Genomic DNA, 16562 nt, shown 5'->3' with positions numbered 1-16562 from the left:
TTTAATGTTAACCACTCTGATAGGTGTGTGGTGACACCTTACTGTGGTTGTAAGTTGCATTTCCTTGATGATGCATGCATGTGTGCTAAGTCACTTCAGTTGTATCTAACTCTTTGTGACCCCATGGACTGTAGCCCACCAGGCTTCTCTGTCCGTGGGATTCTCCACACAAGAGTACTGGAGTGGGTTGCCATGCCCTCCTCCAGGGGATCTTCCCAACTCAGGGATGGAACCTGGCTCTCCTGCTTTGCAGGAAGATTCTTTACCATTTGAGCCGCCAGAGAAGACTCTTCCCTGGTAATTCTGAACATCTTTTCATGCGGCTATTTGCCATCTATGTATCCTCCTCAGTGAAATGTCTGATGTTGTCTTTTGCCCATGTTCTAATTGGATTGCTTGTTATTTTACTGGTTAGTTTTGAGAGTTCTTTATATATTCTAGATATAAGTCCTTTGTCAGATGCGTGTTTTTCAGATATTTTCTCCTGTTCTGTAGTTTGTCTTTTCATCTTCTTCACAGGGTCTTTTGAAGAGCAAACATTTTACACTTTGATAAGTTTCAATTCATCAAGTTTCCCTTTTCTGGGTCATGTTTTTGGTGTCAAATCTAAGACTTCTTTGCCTAGCCCTCTGTCCTGATTATTTTCTCTTGTGTTTCTTTTTTTTCTTTCTTAAAAATTTTACAGTTTTATGCCTTATGTTTTGGTCTTTGAGTTAATTTTTGTGTAAGATGTGAAAATCCACTGTTTTGCTTGTAGATGGCCAATTGCTCCAACATCTTTATTTGAAAAGTGATTTGGCCATATCTACCACGAACCAAAAGAATGTCCATAGATTTTTTTTTCCCGATCACTTTTGGGATCTTGTCCTAAGGAAATAATGAAGAAGGATTAATAAGCTGTAAAGTTGGAAAATACTCACTTAACATTTTTTATAAAGTTGAAAAATTGGAATTAACCTAAATGCCCAACAATAAGGAATTGGCTAAGTAAGGCACACACATGGAATGATATGTTATTGCTGTTAGTCGCTAAGTCGTGTCTGATTCTTTGTGATCCCATGGACTGAAGCCCACCAGGCTCCTCTGTCCACAGAATTCTCCAGGCAAGAATATTGGAGGGGGTTGCCATTCCCTTATCCAGAGGATCTTCCTGACCCAGGGATTGAACCTAGGTCTCCTGCATTGCAGGCAGATTCTTTGCCGTCTGAGTCACGGGGAAGCCCCATGGAATTTTTATTATTTTTTCATTATTTTATTATATTATTATCTTTATTATTGCATGGAATGGTATGCAATAATTTAAAATATATTTACTCAATAACTTTTACCCATTCGAGAACTATATACTCAGTATCCACATGTGTTAATAACCACAATAACAGGATAAGCAAATTAGATGCCACGTCTCCCTTCTAGAAACCCACAGGCTAGAAGCGAGAATAGAGAAAATAATGCTGCCACTTAGAAAAACACATCTGGTAAACTAAGGGGAGAAACAGGAAACAAAATTGTGTGTGCCAAGTGACTGAAACTGTGTTGACATATGTGCATGTGAACCCCTCCCCCAGAAAACCCATTATGTTCTAGGGTGATTGGGTCAAGGGCAGCCTTTTTCATCCTCTGTTTTCCTTACTTCCCATAGTGCTTTCTTTTTATAATAATAGCAACAATAAAAAGAAAAGGTTCAATTGAGAAATAGCCTCTTGCCTTGAAAGGTTAGGAAGGTCCATTTGAAGAGGCGGCAGGCTCACGTACAACCACCCGAAGGGTATGGAAAAAGCCAGCGCAGACAGTTGAGTATCCCAGCGCCCAGCTCAGTCACGCTGGATGACGCGGTCAGTCAACAAGCGTTGATGGGGTGTCTGCACGGTGACTGGCGTCACATGAGGCCCTCAGACCACGCGTCTAAGAATAGCCGGTCCCTGGCCTCTTGGGGCTCTTACCAGAAGCTCTGATCCCTGTCTTCCTCATGCCGGTTCAGGGCCACACCCTTCGAATCTTGTGCCTTCCCTAAGACGCTCCTTTCTGCAATCCTGCACAGCTGTCAGGAAGGGCGTCATTGCGTCCAGCTGTCAGGTAGTAAGGTACAGAACTTACGCACTTGACCAAGGCCACACAGACAGGCAGGCCCAGAGCTGGAAACCTGGCCTTCCATCTCTAAGGCTGTTCTCAGAATAGCACATCTGCCCTCATTACAGCTATGATAACAGGAGGCTCAAAAAAGTAAACAGGGGCTTTCCTGGTGGTCCAGTGGATAAGACTCTGCCTGCCAATGCAGGGCATATGGGTTCAATTCCGAGCCTAGGAAGATTCCAGGTGCCTCGGGGCAACTAAGCCCATATACCACAGCTACTGAAGCCCAAGTGCCTAGAGCCTGCACTCTGCAACAAGAGAAGCCACTGCAATGAGAAGCCCGGGCACCGCAACTAGAGAGTAGCCCCCTCTCGCCGCAGCTAGAGAAACCTGCGTGCAGCAACAAAGACCCAGGGTAGCTGTGTATAGATTTTTTTTTTAAGTAAAAAAAAAAAAAATCTGTGCATTTAAAAATACAAGCTAACAATCTGCATGTACCCACAGAGAGAATTTAAATCCTCCATCGCCAGAGCAGGGCTTCTCTCTGCTGGTGTGCTTGGGGTTCAAGGGTCAAGACAGTGAGGGGACTGGAATCCGGACACACCTGAGCTCACCTATCTTTCCTCTCCACAGATGGTGAAGGCGATCCAGGTGCTGAGGATCCACCTGCTGGAGCTGGAGAAAGTCAATGAACTCTGCAAGGACTTTTGTAACCGGTACATCACCTGCCTCAAAACCAAGATGCACAGTGATAATCTGCTCAGGAACGACCTCGGGGGACCCTACTCCCCCAACCAGCCCTCCATAAACCTTCACTCACAGGTAACACAGAGCACTGGGTCCTCACTCCTAGCCAGGCTCCAAAGCCAGGTATCAGAAGGTCCCGTGGTTTAGGGAAATGGTTTAGAGTCACTGGATCCTTTCATCATGAGATGCATCCTCTGGTCCATTCCTCCTGCTATTTTCAGGCAGCCAGACCCTCGAAAGCCCAGTGCTCACCACGCCAGGGCATCAATATTCCCTAGAAAATGACTAAATCTGAGAGGGACAATGTTCAAAGCGACTCCTGGCTTCCGGGTCCAAGAAATTGCAGGAAATAAGCACAAAAGTTAAGGAGATGGAGAGTTTTGCTGGAGGATGAGGCAGGACAGAGCTGGGAATGGAATCAGACATGCCAGCAACACCCCTCGGATTCTCCAGGGGCTTTGGTTTAATGAGTTCTTGTGTTCTGGGCAGGAGGGTTTGGGGGAAGTGGTCCTCTCCTGAATTCCACTCAATAGAAGAATACAGAAGCTTCCCAAGGGGCAGCTTTTCCCCGATCATTCTCTAGTTGCTCACCCCACCCTGGCACATCTGTCTCCTTGTGGTTCAAGGCCACTGTATAAGTCACCTAAAGTCACCCCCTCCTCTCAAGATTCACCTGCCACCTTTATCCTGGGAACCGGGAGCTGTGGAAACAGTAACTCTGTGCTCTAGGAGAGAATGGGTTCTCTCCAGGGCAGAATATTCCCCCCAAACCTATGAACTATAAAAGCTTCCTGGCAATACCTTTCCAACTCACTGGTGTCTATATAAGCCCTAGGCTCATCCCCTTCTCCCACTGAGCTCTGAGTCCAGGACAGGCACATGGAGATCCCACAGGAGGTTTGCAGTAGCCTTCTACCCATGAGACAATCAGGCTTGGGGATACAGTTGAACTTTCTAAGAATGCTTGATGAAATGTGCTGGAAAGAGTGCCAAAGAAAGGTGATGCCATTTTTAACCTGTAAATTTTAAGGACCAACACATATCATCTATTTCTCTAGGTTGGCAGAGGCAGGGGAAGGGACAGGGTGACCTCTAGAAGGCCAGCCACGCCTTGTACATGTTGACCACAAAAGTCACATCGAACCCACCCCCAGGGGATCTCTGGGGGACTCAGTAGTGAGTACTGCAGGAGACACGAGGCAGGAAGTTTATTTCCTCTTCCCTTTGCTTGAAATCACCAAATCACTTTATTACAGATCTAAACTCCGCCGCCCAGGCTTCTGCTTGCTAATATTCTCTTGAAATAGACTCATTCCTTCAGAGTCTTATTGTACTTTCCCTTATGATCAAAATTAGCAAGAAACTTGCATAAAAGAGGACAATAATTGCTCAACGAGCATCTCGTTTGTAATTTATTAGTTTCTATTATTGTGGGTTACCATGGCGACGCTGCGCAGCCCCGGTGACGGGAGAGATGCAAGATAGGAGCCGAGGAGGCTGTGAGGCCTCACCAAATGGAGATGCACATTTTTATCAGTAATTTTCATGAAAATAATAAGTGAGGAGTTAATGAGATGGAAAGCCATCCTGTGGCTATTGTGAATTTGTTTTAAGTGTTGATCTAATTAGAATGCATCGGTCAGGAAAAGTAATGAGGATTTAGTGCCTCACAGAGATGTGAGGATCATATCAGAAAATTAGCACAAGTCTTTGGAAATAATCAGGTCCTTGGAGAGGCACCAGGTTTCCCCTTCTGGGCCCTCCAACCCCAACTCGAGCTCTGGCATTGAGGGTGTACCAGGGTAGAGGGGAAAGAAAGGAGGGCCAGGGGGCTTAGTAGCCTCAGGGGCCTCCGAAATGTTGGAGTCCCGGGGCCAACAGGTTCGTCCTGCAGGAAGCAGGGTCACTGGGAGACACTAGTAGAGAAGGATAACGTGGGTGCTGGGTGAACCAGGCATGGGCGATACTGTCTGCAGAAGTCAGTCTTCCTGGGGGATCCCAGCATCCAATGCCTCTGAGTTTAGAGAGAAGAGGAAGGAACTTTGATCTCTATCACTGCAAGCATCACATCGGTGCCTGACAGTGGAGCTGGCCCTAGGGTGACCGCTGCAGAAAGGCCTCTGATCCGCTTAGAAAGGGGAGCTCAGACAATCTGACAAAAACAAAGACACTGAAAAAGAGAGAAGACACTTGGCGAGGTGGTCCTGTTCGCCGCTTCTTAGACCGCCCCTTTCGTTTCCTGTCTCTGCCCCCAGCTCCTCGGTTCAGGCTTCAGTGGGTGAATAAGGTAATTACACACGAGCTACTGTCAAAGCTTCCTATTCTGCTCTTCTGTGGCTACCTCGAGGCCCTCCTACGCACACACACACACACGCTTTCACACCCGCACACCTCTTAGGCTTCTGCGGCTGGCTTTATCATCTAAAGCACTGTTCAAGCCCTTCTCCTGCTCAAAAACTCCATCACCAGCTCCCCCAGGGTTTTCACATCCTTTCACGTAACATTCAAGGCCCTCCTAGGTCACTGTTTTTCCATGCCCGTGTGTTTGGGTGATGTCCCCACACCTCTGCAGGACCGAACCCAGCTTCTTTGCCAAGGGCAGTAAGAAGGCTGCCCTCCCCATAGAGGCCTCCTGGACGCCCCACCTCAAAGCTGGACTTTCCTTTCTCTCAGCTAACTCCTGGGCATGGCGGGCCATTTATGTGGTAAATATCACATGTGACTTTGCATCATCATCACTTGTGTAAGCCTTGTTTTCCTCTCCTGGATAACAAACATTTTTTGAGCAAAGACGGGATTTCATGTATTATTATATCTATACCCGACAGTAACCACACAGAGTCTGGTGCATGGTAGTTAACCAATAATTTTCTGTTGGAGGACGTAATATGATGAGAAAGATGGAGAGAGAAAAATCAGAGGCAAGAAGAAGGCTGAGGAGGGAAGGAAAAATAGGGAGAAAGAGGGAAAGAAAGGCAAATATCAAGGGTATGCTTTGCTTTTCTGTCTTATATTCTTTTTTCAAACTTTTAATTTTTATATTGGCATTTAGTTGATTAGCAATGTTGTGATAGCTTCAGGTGAACAGCGAAGGGACTCAGCCATACATATACATGTATCCATTCTTCCCCAAACTCCCATCCAAGGCTGCCACATAACATTAAGCAGAGTTCCCTATGCTATACAGTAGGTCTCAAGGGTCATGTTTGAGAGGGAGGTGCAGAGAGGATGAAGAACTGGAGGAAAAGAGCAACAAAGACAAAAAGACGCAGACAAGGAAGAGGAAAGTGAGTCTGGAGACAGACAGAGGCAGAAAGAGATGGAAAGAGAGATGGTGACAGCAGTGGGGGGAGGGGCCGGGGCGGGGTCGGCGCAGTGTCCTGGGGTGTGCAGAGGAGAAGGTGGGCAGGATGCCTTGTGTGTGTCGCCCCATCCTCATTCCCAGGCCCCCATCTCTTCCTTGCTAAGGTGGGTGCGGGCTGGCCCTGGGCCTCCCCAGGAAGGAGAGCCCCATGGGGCTGAGAGACTCAGTGCAGGAGGCAGGCCTGGGGTCTGAGCATGGAAATCAGCACCAGAAAGGAGAGAGGAGGAGCATGTGTGTGTGTGTGTGTGTGAGTGTGTGTGTGTGTGTGTGTGTGTGTATCTGCATACACATTCGTCATGGTTCGACCTTAATCCCCCCCAGCCTGAAATAGCCGCAGTGCGCGCCAGCCTGGCCTGGGGAGGGGTGTCTCCCCTCCGGAACATGATCCACGGGATCAACATTCCGGACGCCCGCCAGCTTTGTTGCAAAGTGCTGGCTCATGCTTTTGCCTGTGTGCTGATCATCCAGTCTTGTGTTGCAAAGTGGGAGATATTTTTTTTTTCTCACATTGGTCCCCCTCTCTCGGATGCCATACCGTGTCCTCATCTGGCACAATGGGGTCTGGGCATACTCCCCACGTGGCCTTCCATTTCGATGCTTGAGCTTTCTCTATAGGGGGTAGAATGGGAGTGCCGAGTGGAGGAGACTGCTTCGTCCAAGCAGGAGAGCTAAACTGGGGTTTCCAAGGGCTTGGACCACAGCCTGGTCTTCCCCCTCCCCAGGAAGCCATCCTGCCCTGCCTGTGTCTAATGACATCCTAGCTTCTTACTCAGCAGAGCCCAGGCTTCCTGTGTGGGCAGATCCTTAGCAAGGAACCTCTTCCTTGATTCCAGGGGCTTCCTTGGTGGTTCAGACTGTAAAAGAATCTGCCTGCAATGAGGGACACCTGGGTTCGATCCCTGGGTTGGGACGATCCCCTGGAGGAGGGCATGGCAACCCACTCCAGTGGCTCTTGCCTGGAAAATCCCATGGACAGAGGAGTCTGGCGGGCTACAGTTCATGGGGTCTCAAAGAGTCAGACACAACTGAGCAACTAACACTTTCACTTTCCTTGATTCCACTGAAGAGACCCTCACGCCAAGCTTGCATTTAACCTTAAACCGTCTTTCGCCTTGGAGATTAAACCCCAGCTCTCTTCCAGGGCAGATCAGGCTGAGCCACAGTTCTCACTCAGTTGCCAAGCACTGGAGGGACGCTTACTGTATGCACTGCACTAGGTCCTGAGAGAACACTGTGAATTTTCCAGGATGAGCACTCAACCTCAGTGGGAGGGAGCCACCTGAAGATCTAGATAAGTTCTGTGAGCATACAGTGCTCAGGGGCAAGAGGACCCTGAGGAAGGACAGGAAAGCAGCCGCTGGAAGGGGTCTGGATTGAGCGAAGCATGTACGTGGCCTGAGGTTGCCCAGTCACCTCTCAGCATCCTTCTACCTCCCGCTGGGAAAGACCAGGCCCCACCTGTATACCCTCATGGCCAGGGTCTGTTCCAGCCCAGAGACAGACTGAGCCAACCTCAGGAGGGATCAGATAGGTGTGCAGGAGAATTTCCAAAGCTAATGTGATTGGAGAAGCTGTAGCTTCACTGGCTTTGGGAGGACCTCCTGAGGGAGGGAGCATTTCAGGCAGGCTTGGGCCAGTAGGGGCTTGGGGTAGTTAGGCTTGGGGTTTCCCTGGTGGCTCAGATGGTAAAGAATCTGCCTGCAGTGGGAGACCCCAGGTTCAATTCCTGGGTCAGGAAAATCCCCTGGAGAAGGGAATGGCAACCCACTCCAGTATTCTTGCCTGGAAAATCCATGGACAGAGGAGCCTGGTGGGCTATAGTGCATGGAGTTGCAAAGAGTCGGACACGACTAAGTGACTAAAGCTTTCATTTTCACTTTTTCTTTTCACTCAGGTGAGTGGAGGGCGGTTAGTAGACAATCTAGGAGCTCTTGGTGTGAGTGTTCCCAGTGTAAAGAGAAGTCTGGAGAAGGGGAGGAACAAAGAGAACAGTCCCTGGAGCAAAGAGGCCAGGGTTTAGGGGGAAACTCACGCCTCAAGCATCTGTTCAGGGATCTACCGAGCCTGCTCAGTTCCAAGGGCATAAAAACCACTGCCACACAATCTCTAACTGCAAATGGAGTATCTTGCAGCCAGATTTGTGGGGGCTATGCCTTGAGTCTGATCATCGTAACTGCCAAAGACTTCCGTTCTTCAGTGAGAATGTGGGCAATGGGTTAAGGCTGGAAGACGCATTGGAGATAAATGAACTAAGTTGCTACCTCTTGAGCTGCTCAAGGGAGAACTGGCAGAGGAAAGGGAGAAAACGTCCACGTTTATGGAGCTCCCTGGTCTCAGACACTGTGTGTACTGGGTGTTTGACACACATTCTCTCACTCATCACAACCAGCCTGCAAAGTGCACATTCTTTTCTCCACTTTATACTCAAGGAAAGGGAAACTCAGGGCAGTTAAGGCTCAAGGCCCCATGCCTAATAAGCGACAGAGTCAGGGATGGAGTCCTCCAGAGTCCATTTTCATTTCCTAGGTCCTTTTACTTTTTCAGAGATGTGTAGGAAGGAGAACCAGGGTTCCTGGACCCCTAGTGGGGAGCCATGACCCTGTCTAGTTGTCAATCAGGGATGAGAGAGCAAGTGAGAAAGCAATTGCGGAGAAGAAAGAATTTGGGTTCGCTAATTGAAAGTAGGGAGGGGAGAGGCCACAGAGAGCAGAGTTTTGAGATACCAGGCTTCACCCACCAGATGTCACTCCGCAGGTGGGCTGCTCTCTAAAAATACAGGAAGGGCATTATCAGTGCACCCCCGCCTGGGGAAGGGGACTTGCCGATTGACCCACAGGGAGTCTGCATTTCCAGGATTAGCAGGAAGCCAAGGGGGTGGAGGGCCAACACCTCAGGCCAGCCCCTGGAAGTTCTGCGTCGTGGCCGAGCGTGGGAGTGGTGGTCCACTCTGCAGGGTCACTACTGAGATGGAAAGGGGACACCCCCAACCCAAGTGACAGGACACTGAGTTCCACTGCCTTCTTCCTCCATGGGTGTTAAGGCTGTCCCTCCTGGGTCCCTAGCCCCCCACCCCACGACCCCACCCACCCTCCAGCTCAGGGGCCAGGACCCGCTGAAGGCCGCCCTACCAGGCTCGGAAACCAGAGCGGCTCCCTCCTTCCAAGGGAGGGTTCCTTAAGAGCGGCAGCTGCTGCGTGTCCCTGCAGGCCAAGTGCCTTTCCCTTGAGATGTCAGCTCCCACCAGGAGAGGAAGAGGAACGGGGTTAGGTGGCTTGTTTACATGTGACTGGCTTCCTGGGTTCGGGAACCCGACTCTTCTTAGCCCGCTGGCTTTGCCAGAAATGGAGGGACACTGCCAAGAATGGGGTGCCTGGGGACAACGGTAACCTCCTCAGCAGGTCCAGACCTCAGCTCAGGCAGGCCGCCGACCTACCGAGCGTCTATCAGGCACCCAGTGCTGTGCTGGGTAGCTTGGGGGAATTTAAAGACCCCTGTTTCCCTAAAAGAAAAAAAGAAAAGAAAAACCCTGCAACCAAACAGGGGAAAAGACACATGTATAAGAAAGATGCCTTCTGCTGTGTGCCCAGTGTGCCAAGCCAACAGGAAGCGTTAAAAAGGAGTTGAGAGGATGGGCCAAGGGCATGCCCGAGTGGGTCAGGACAAGCTTCCCAGCAGAACCCAGGCTCTCAGAACTGGCTCCCCACCCCCAGCCCAGGCAAGATAGGCGCAAACCGGTCCTCCTAGGAGGCTGGGGAGGCTTTGGGAGAAACGTCTGGGCTGGTGGATCAGCAGAGACCCCTAGTGGCCTGGGGGTGGATGGCAGACATCTGGGGCCGCCCGCTCTGGCTGTCCCACCCCCCCCCCCCCCGCCCCGCCCCCGCATACCCTCCACCCACTCACAATACATCTCAGGGAGTGGTGGTGTTTTTTTCTAAAATCCCCAACTGGAAGGGCCTTTGCGAGTTCATCCAATTCACTCCCCTGTTTCGCAGGCATCCTAATAAGATAAAATTCCAGCTATTGCAAAACAACTAAAAGGAAAACTCTAATCAGTTCTTTCCTTCACTCTTCATTTCTTCCTGCCATCACAATTTGTTCCAGGAATTTCTTCCTTGAGTGGAAATTAAGTCTTCCCAGGCAGCACAAGCCCTCCCCTTAATAACAGTGAAGGAAGACAGTCCAAGGAGCTGACATACCTCCCCCTGGGCTGACATCAGACCACAGTGTCAGAGTTCACAGCCAATGCCAGCTTATTTCCAACCCCAACCCCACCCTCTGCTTTTAAAAGTAATCATGGAGCCCTTCACTTTTTCGTAGTTCAAAAGGGCTTCCTTTTGAACAAGTCATCTTTTTTTGTTCCAGAAATGAAATGTGGAGTAGAACTCACCCAGTGACCACTGTGGGTCAGAAGGAATGACCGATGGCCCCAGGGCCCAAGGGCCTGGCAGCTGGCCCATGGGCGGTGTCGAGGAGTGCAAGTTCTCAGCTGTCGTAAGCTGCTCTCCTGCCTCTCTCTGCCCCACTCCCCGAGGGGCTTTCAGCCTGTGTCTCTGAGAAACAGCACACAAGGAGCAGGAGAGAGATGAGGCCTGTGGAGTCCAGCTCATTGGTTTCCATCTGACCTCTTGGTCATCTGGTCCCCGCCCTAAAGGATGTCCTTCCTGGGAAACTCTAAGCTTTCAGCTTTTTGGCCCATTTCCTACTAGAAAGTAAGAGACCCAGTGGAACAGCTCCAGCAGAGAAGCCAGGAAGAATGCCCATGATTCCTAGGCTTCTGGCAGTTTCCAGAGGCTTGGGGACACCCCTGCCATGCTCCTGAACACGGCAGAGAACTCCTGGGCTGGATAACTAGCTTTCAGCCCCTGGTTCCTGGGCAACTCAAGGGATGTGAGACCCCGGATATTGGGATGTCACTGAAAGTACCACATGTGCCCCTCACCTCTTTATGGGGCCAAGGAGCCTGGCAGGAAACAGCTCTGTTTGGGTCTAGATGGAGAAGCATCCACCTGGTTTGGAGTGTGATGAGCCCCAGGAGGAAGCTGTCAAGAAGATAATAACACTGTGTGCTTAGCCAACGTCTTCTCCCCAGGGGGCTCCTGCTGCTGCCATAGTAGCTCCTCCTTCAGAAAAGACCAGGAGGTGGTCCCCAGAGACCCAGTCCCTTTGTCTCCATAGAGACAAGGCTCTGGCAGGCTGGAGACTAAGGCAGGACCAGAAATAGCTGCGAAGTCAAGTCACGGGGCTCGTCTGGGACAGAGACTGCAGCTTCGAATTCTGTGGCTTGGCCTTGGACCAGGAACACCATTTGGGCAGGGAAGCTGGCACAGGGCACGTGGCACTGACCACCATGGCTAGGTGTGCAACTCTGGGTGAACCTCTGCTGTTGCTAAGTAAGGAACCCTCAAGGCTCTGCGACTTCTAGGACAGGTTTTAAACCCTGGCTGTGCCGTTCCCTAGTGGAGTGACCTCAGCCAGAGGAAGTGGGAAATGATTTACTAGGTGCCTAAATGTGCCAGACACCATGCTTACCTTGGAGCCTGGCTGACTGGCTCCAAAGCTCATCTCCCCACCGCAGCATCCGTGCCACACTTGGGACTGGAAGACCCGGATTCAAGAGCTATGTGACTCAAGAATGTCACTTCCATTCTCAGGACCTTGATTCCTCCTCAGGCGAACAGAATCGACGATATTTGGGAATTCTCTCCTCTGCTGACCCCATAGGTAGTGGTGAGGTTAAGATGAAATAGTGCAGTGAGAGAATGTTCTCTGATACTCAGTGTGTGTAATAAAAATGTGGTGTTCAGTCCCAGCTGATCTTTGGGACCATCTGAGAGGGGTTTTTTAAAAACACAGACTGCTAGGATTCCCTTGTGGTCCAGCAGCTAAGACTGTGCTCCCAAGGCAGGGAGCCTCGGTTCAATCCCTGGACGGGGAACTAGATCCCACGTGCCAACAACTAAAAAAAGAAAAGAAAAGAAAAGAAACACGAGATGGCTGATGGTCTCATTTAATGGCCCTGAGAATCTGTGTCTTTAAAAACACTCCAGTGCTCAGGCAGGTTTGTGAAACAGCTCATATTTACAAATGTCAGAGACTGCCAGCAAAAGGAGAAGGGGGCAGCAGAGGACGGGATGGTTAGATAGCATCACCTGCTTAATGGACATGATTCTGAGCAGACTCTGGGAGACAGTGGAAGACAGAGGAGCCTGCCAGGCTACACTCCATGGGGTCACAAAGAGTCGGACACAACTGAGCAACAACAACAACACCAACAAAGAGATGAATATCACTTCTCTAGACCCCAGAGATGCCAATATTTTGCTTCTTCTCTGTCCCAGCTAAGCTGTGGTCAGCACAGGCCCCTGACCACAGTTTCCACCCAGGAGGTTCTCTGTTTCATTCCTTTACTGATGTAACTCAGCTGCCTCTTAGCACCTCCCAGCAAAGACCCAGAGTAGGAGGAGAGGGTAGGAAAGTGAAAGGTCTGATGCAAAGAATAAATTGCCTTTAGTTACCCAAACCGGGTAAGCTGGCACAGAGGTTAACCAAGCCACAAGGCTGAGAACCAGTCAGAGTGTGAATAAGCCAGGGAAGATCCAAGTGATAACTCACTCTCTTGCCTCTGGCTAGTAAAGATGTGCTGGTTGAATCCCAAGTCATACATCTTGTATTTATTTTACTGGCTTTGCATATATTTTCCTAACCTTGCTGGATTTATTTTGGGAATGGAAGAATGTCTGGAGCAACTTTTTATGTTGGAAATTCCCAAATATCCTTATTCAGTGATGAGCACCATGGCATGGATGGTTCCAAACCAGAGGTCATTGAAAAGTCATTTGCCATGAGTTTTATGGTGAGTGTCAATGAAGTGGGTGTCCTCAACTATTAAATGTACCTTCCAGAGACTTCCTTGGTGATCCAGTGATCAAGACTCCATGTTCCCAGTGCAAGGGGCCTGGGTTCAATCCCTGGTCAGGGAATTCAATCCCACATGCCTCAACTGAAGATCCTGCAGGCCACACCTAACACCTGGCACAGTCAAATAAAATAAATAAGTAGTTTTTTTTTTTTTTTAATTTTCAAGTTTGTCCCAGCTTTTCATAATCTCAGTACTGGTTTACACCCTGGGAGAAAGGTTGGCTGGGAGGCTGGATCGAGGGGAGCTCAAGTTCGGAACAGACTCAAGCTGAAGAGTCAGGCTTCGAGGATTCCTGGGTGTGAACACAGGGCCAGACACATCTAATAAATAAAGAGCCTACTGAAGGGCTGTGCATGCGTGCTAAGTCGTTTCAGTCGTGTCTGACTCTTTGTAACCCCATGGACTGTAGCCTGCCAGTCTCCTCTGTCCATGGGATTCTCCAGGCAAGAATACTGGGGTGGGTTGCCATGGGACCAAAGAGCCATGACGTGCTAATTCCTAATCTACCGTCCTTTCCTCGGGTGCCCATGCCGCCTCTGTATGTCTGGGTTTGGGTTGTTTTTATCTGCTCACCTGCTCATATTCATTGAACCCCTGTGATTCCAGGAGCACCTTGCCGCCCAGTTCTTGGCCCTGGGGTGGGGGTGCAGTGTTTGTGGGTGAAGGAGGGCTGTGGCCTAACCTTGTTGTTGCTACCCACCTGGGGGACCTTGAGCAAGTGGTTTGGGTTTCTTAGCCTCAGTTCCTCGTTTGTACCCCAGGGAGCTGGAATACTCAGGCTGTAAGGGCCCTTCTCCCAGGGACAGGGGAGCCTGGTGGGCTGCAGTCCATGGGGTCGCACAGAGTCGGACACGACTGAAGCGACTTAGCAACAGCAACAGCAAAAGGGCCCTTCCAGTTTCTAGATTTCTGCAGCTCAGATGGTGTTACACTTGAGCTGTCCAAATGGAAAGGCTGAGAGTCCTGCTCAAAGAATAAACCTCTCTGGCGGGGAGGCCCTCACAGGTCCCAGAAAGGAAAAAATGAGGCAGGAGCTGGCCCCTCCTCCCTTCAGCAAGGTCACAGCCGCAGAGGTGAGCCAGTGGGGAAGCAAGGCCTCCTCCCCCACCCCGCCCCATCAGAAGCCAGATAGGAGGCGAGGGCGTGGAGGAGGGGCAACCAGACTCCAGTCCCACAGCTGCTTATTTATAGCCTGATCTCCTCAGCCCTGGGCCGGACAGTCCAGGAGGGTAAAAAAAGGCAGTTCTGGAGAAGATGCCAAGGGTGGGTAAGCAGCTGAATCGAGTGAAACTGTCTGTACAGACTGCCTCCACCTGCAAGGCTCAGCCAGCTCCTGAGAGCTAGGGTCTGGGAAGTGACGTGCCACGGCTGTCCCCCGGCCCCTGATGTGTCTTCTTGGTCTGTGGCTCCAGATTTGCAGGCAGTGGCTCCAGGTTTTGCTCCAGGCACACACTTCTTGCTGCATGCTCTCGATCTTCCTGCAGCTGATTGTCCAAGCTCATCCGGTCCTTAAACCAAAGCTAGGGAACTGGGGGCTTTCTTTTCCCCCGGATTTTCTTAACCATGGCATGTTCAGTCATGTCTGACTCTTTGCGACTCCATGGACTGCGTGCAGCATGCCAGGCTTCCCTGTCCTTCACTGTCTCCCAGAGTTTGTGCACACTCCTATCCACTAAGTCGATGATGCCATCCAACCATCTCATCCTCTGTCACCCCCTTCTCCTTCTGCCTTTAATCTTTCCCAGCATCAGGGTCTTTTCTAATGAGTTGGCTCTTCGCATCAGATGGCCAAAATATTGGAGCTTCAGCTTCAGCATCAGTCCTTCCAATGAATATTCAGGGTTGATTTCCTTTAGGATGGACTGGCTTGATCACCTTGCTGTCCATTTTCTTAACCATTTTCCTGTCTAAATCCTAAAAGCTTCAGGCCTGTGATTCCAGGCTTTCGCCATGGGAATGACCATCCTAGCCAGCAGGTTACCCAGTATAAGTCTTGTCTTCACAGGAAGAACTGTGGTTGGGGGGTGCTCAGCGACCCCAGTGGGTCTTTTCAGGCTCACTTACTTTCCACCATTCATGCCTGCCTTGCTTTCTCCAAACGAAACCTAGAGACCCCAACCCTCACACTCAATTCCTTCCTCACAAACCCTCCCTAGCAGAGCAGAGCGCCCGGTGACCAAGGAGGGAGGCCTCACTGCCCCTTCCTGGAGGCTCTCAGCTGAGCCTGCTTCCTGTCCACCTACAACAGAGTCCAAGCACTCTCTGCCCAGCCTTTAGGTGGCAATGATGAGTGTGCCAGAAAAAAAAAAAAGGCCCCTTAGCTGCTTTGGATTGTCTGCAGGAAAGGGGCCCGCAGGTGACAGCCTGGGGAGTGAGCCTCCTCAGGGGGCTTAGGTTGGGGACCTAAGGAGGGGGGGAACTGATGAAATGTGCCCCCAGCTGAGGGGACACTCCTATGGGATGCCCTGGAAGACGGGTGATGAAGAGGACAGGGGGCTATCTTTATTATTATTTAGCAAATATTTTAGTAGCCACGATACGGCAGATCTGAACTAAGTACAGATAGTACGTTGGCGGCTGCTTTGTGGGGAGCTTTGTGTCATAAACGCCGTGATACGGGTGCTGAGCAGCGAGGCCCTCGGTGGCAGGAGGCTTCTGGGGATAGCTGAGGGTGAAGGATGAGTATGCGCTAAGCAGGTAAAGCCTGGTTCCCAGCCCTGGCTTCACATCCGAGTCACCTGGAGCTTTCAACATGCACTTTCCCCACAGAGCCCTGGCCACACCCCTGACCAATTAAGTTAGAATGTCTGGGAATGGAACCCAGGCATCAATACTGGAGCTTCCACGGTGAAGCCAAGGTGGGCACCACTGGTGTGGGGGATCATTTCCGTCTCAAGTTCACAGGGGAATGGAATAGGTCAGCAGATGACTCTTGTCGGTTAGTTGTTTGTAAAGTTGAACCTGCTTATTCACATTTTCTAGGGAGAATGCCTTTTGGATTTGGGTCTGGGAGGAGCAGGAGGCGGGAGGCGGGAAGGCAGGAAGCGGGAGGGAAGAGGAGGAATTTGGGGTTGTGGCAGCTAAGCCCTTAGTGACACTGTCACAAACCACGCCTCCCTTGCTGCCAGGACCTCCTGCAGAATTCCCCCAATTCCATGTCTGGAGTCTCCAATAACCCCCAGGGGATTGTGGTCCCAGCCTCAGCGCTCCAGCAGGGCAACATCGCCATGACAACCGTCAACTCACAAGTGGTGTCAGGTCTGTGCAGGGGATCCTGGGGAACACCCCTGGGAGGAGAGTGGGTGGCCCTGAGGGAACTCCAGGGTTGGTGGGGGGCAAGACACTGAACATAGTGTCCTAGGATGTGGGAGGCGGTGCCCCCTGCCAAGGGAGGGGCTCCCAGCTGAGTTTCTTGCCTAAAGTGTTCCATAAGCTTACAGATTATTAGCAAGACCTGAC

At 50.6% G+C, this 16562-nt stretch overlaps 1 protein-coding gene across 4 annotated transcripts in view; it reads left to right on the top strand.

Moving 5' to 3' along the window:
• Positions 1–16562, top strand: part of PKNOX2 (PBX/knotted 1 homeobox 2) — a 298614-nt gene that overhangs the window by 258801 nt on the left and 23251 nt on the right. For all 4 annotated transcript variants that reach the window (XM_027532932.1, XM_027532934.1, XM_027532931.1 and 1 more), the window contains 2 exons: positions 2707–2895; positions 16232–16361. In XM_027532932.1, coding sequence (XP_027388733.1) covers positions 2707–2895; positions 16232–16361 — 319 coding nt within the window. The remainder of the gene's footprint in view (positions 1–2706; positions 2896–16231; positions 16362–16562) is intronic.

This window comes from Bos indicus x Bos taurus, chromosome 29 (genome assembly GCF_003369695.1).
Source record: "Bos indicus x Bos taurus breed Angus x Brahman F1 hybrid chromosome 29, Bos_hybrid_MaternalHap_v2.0, whole genome shotgun sequence".
Lineage (NCBI taxonomy): Eukaryota > Metazoa > Chordata > Mammalia > Artiodactyla > Bovidae > Bos > Bos indicus x Bos taurus.
The sequence above is the reverse complement of the archived record's forward strand: the minus strand, read 5'-3'. Positions and strand labels throughout refer to the sequence as shown.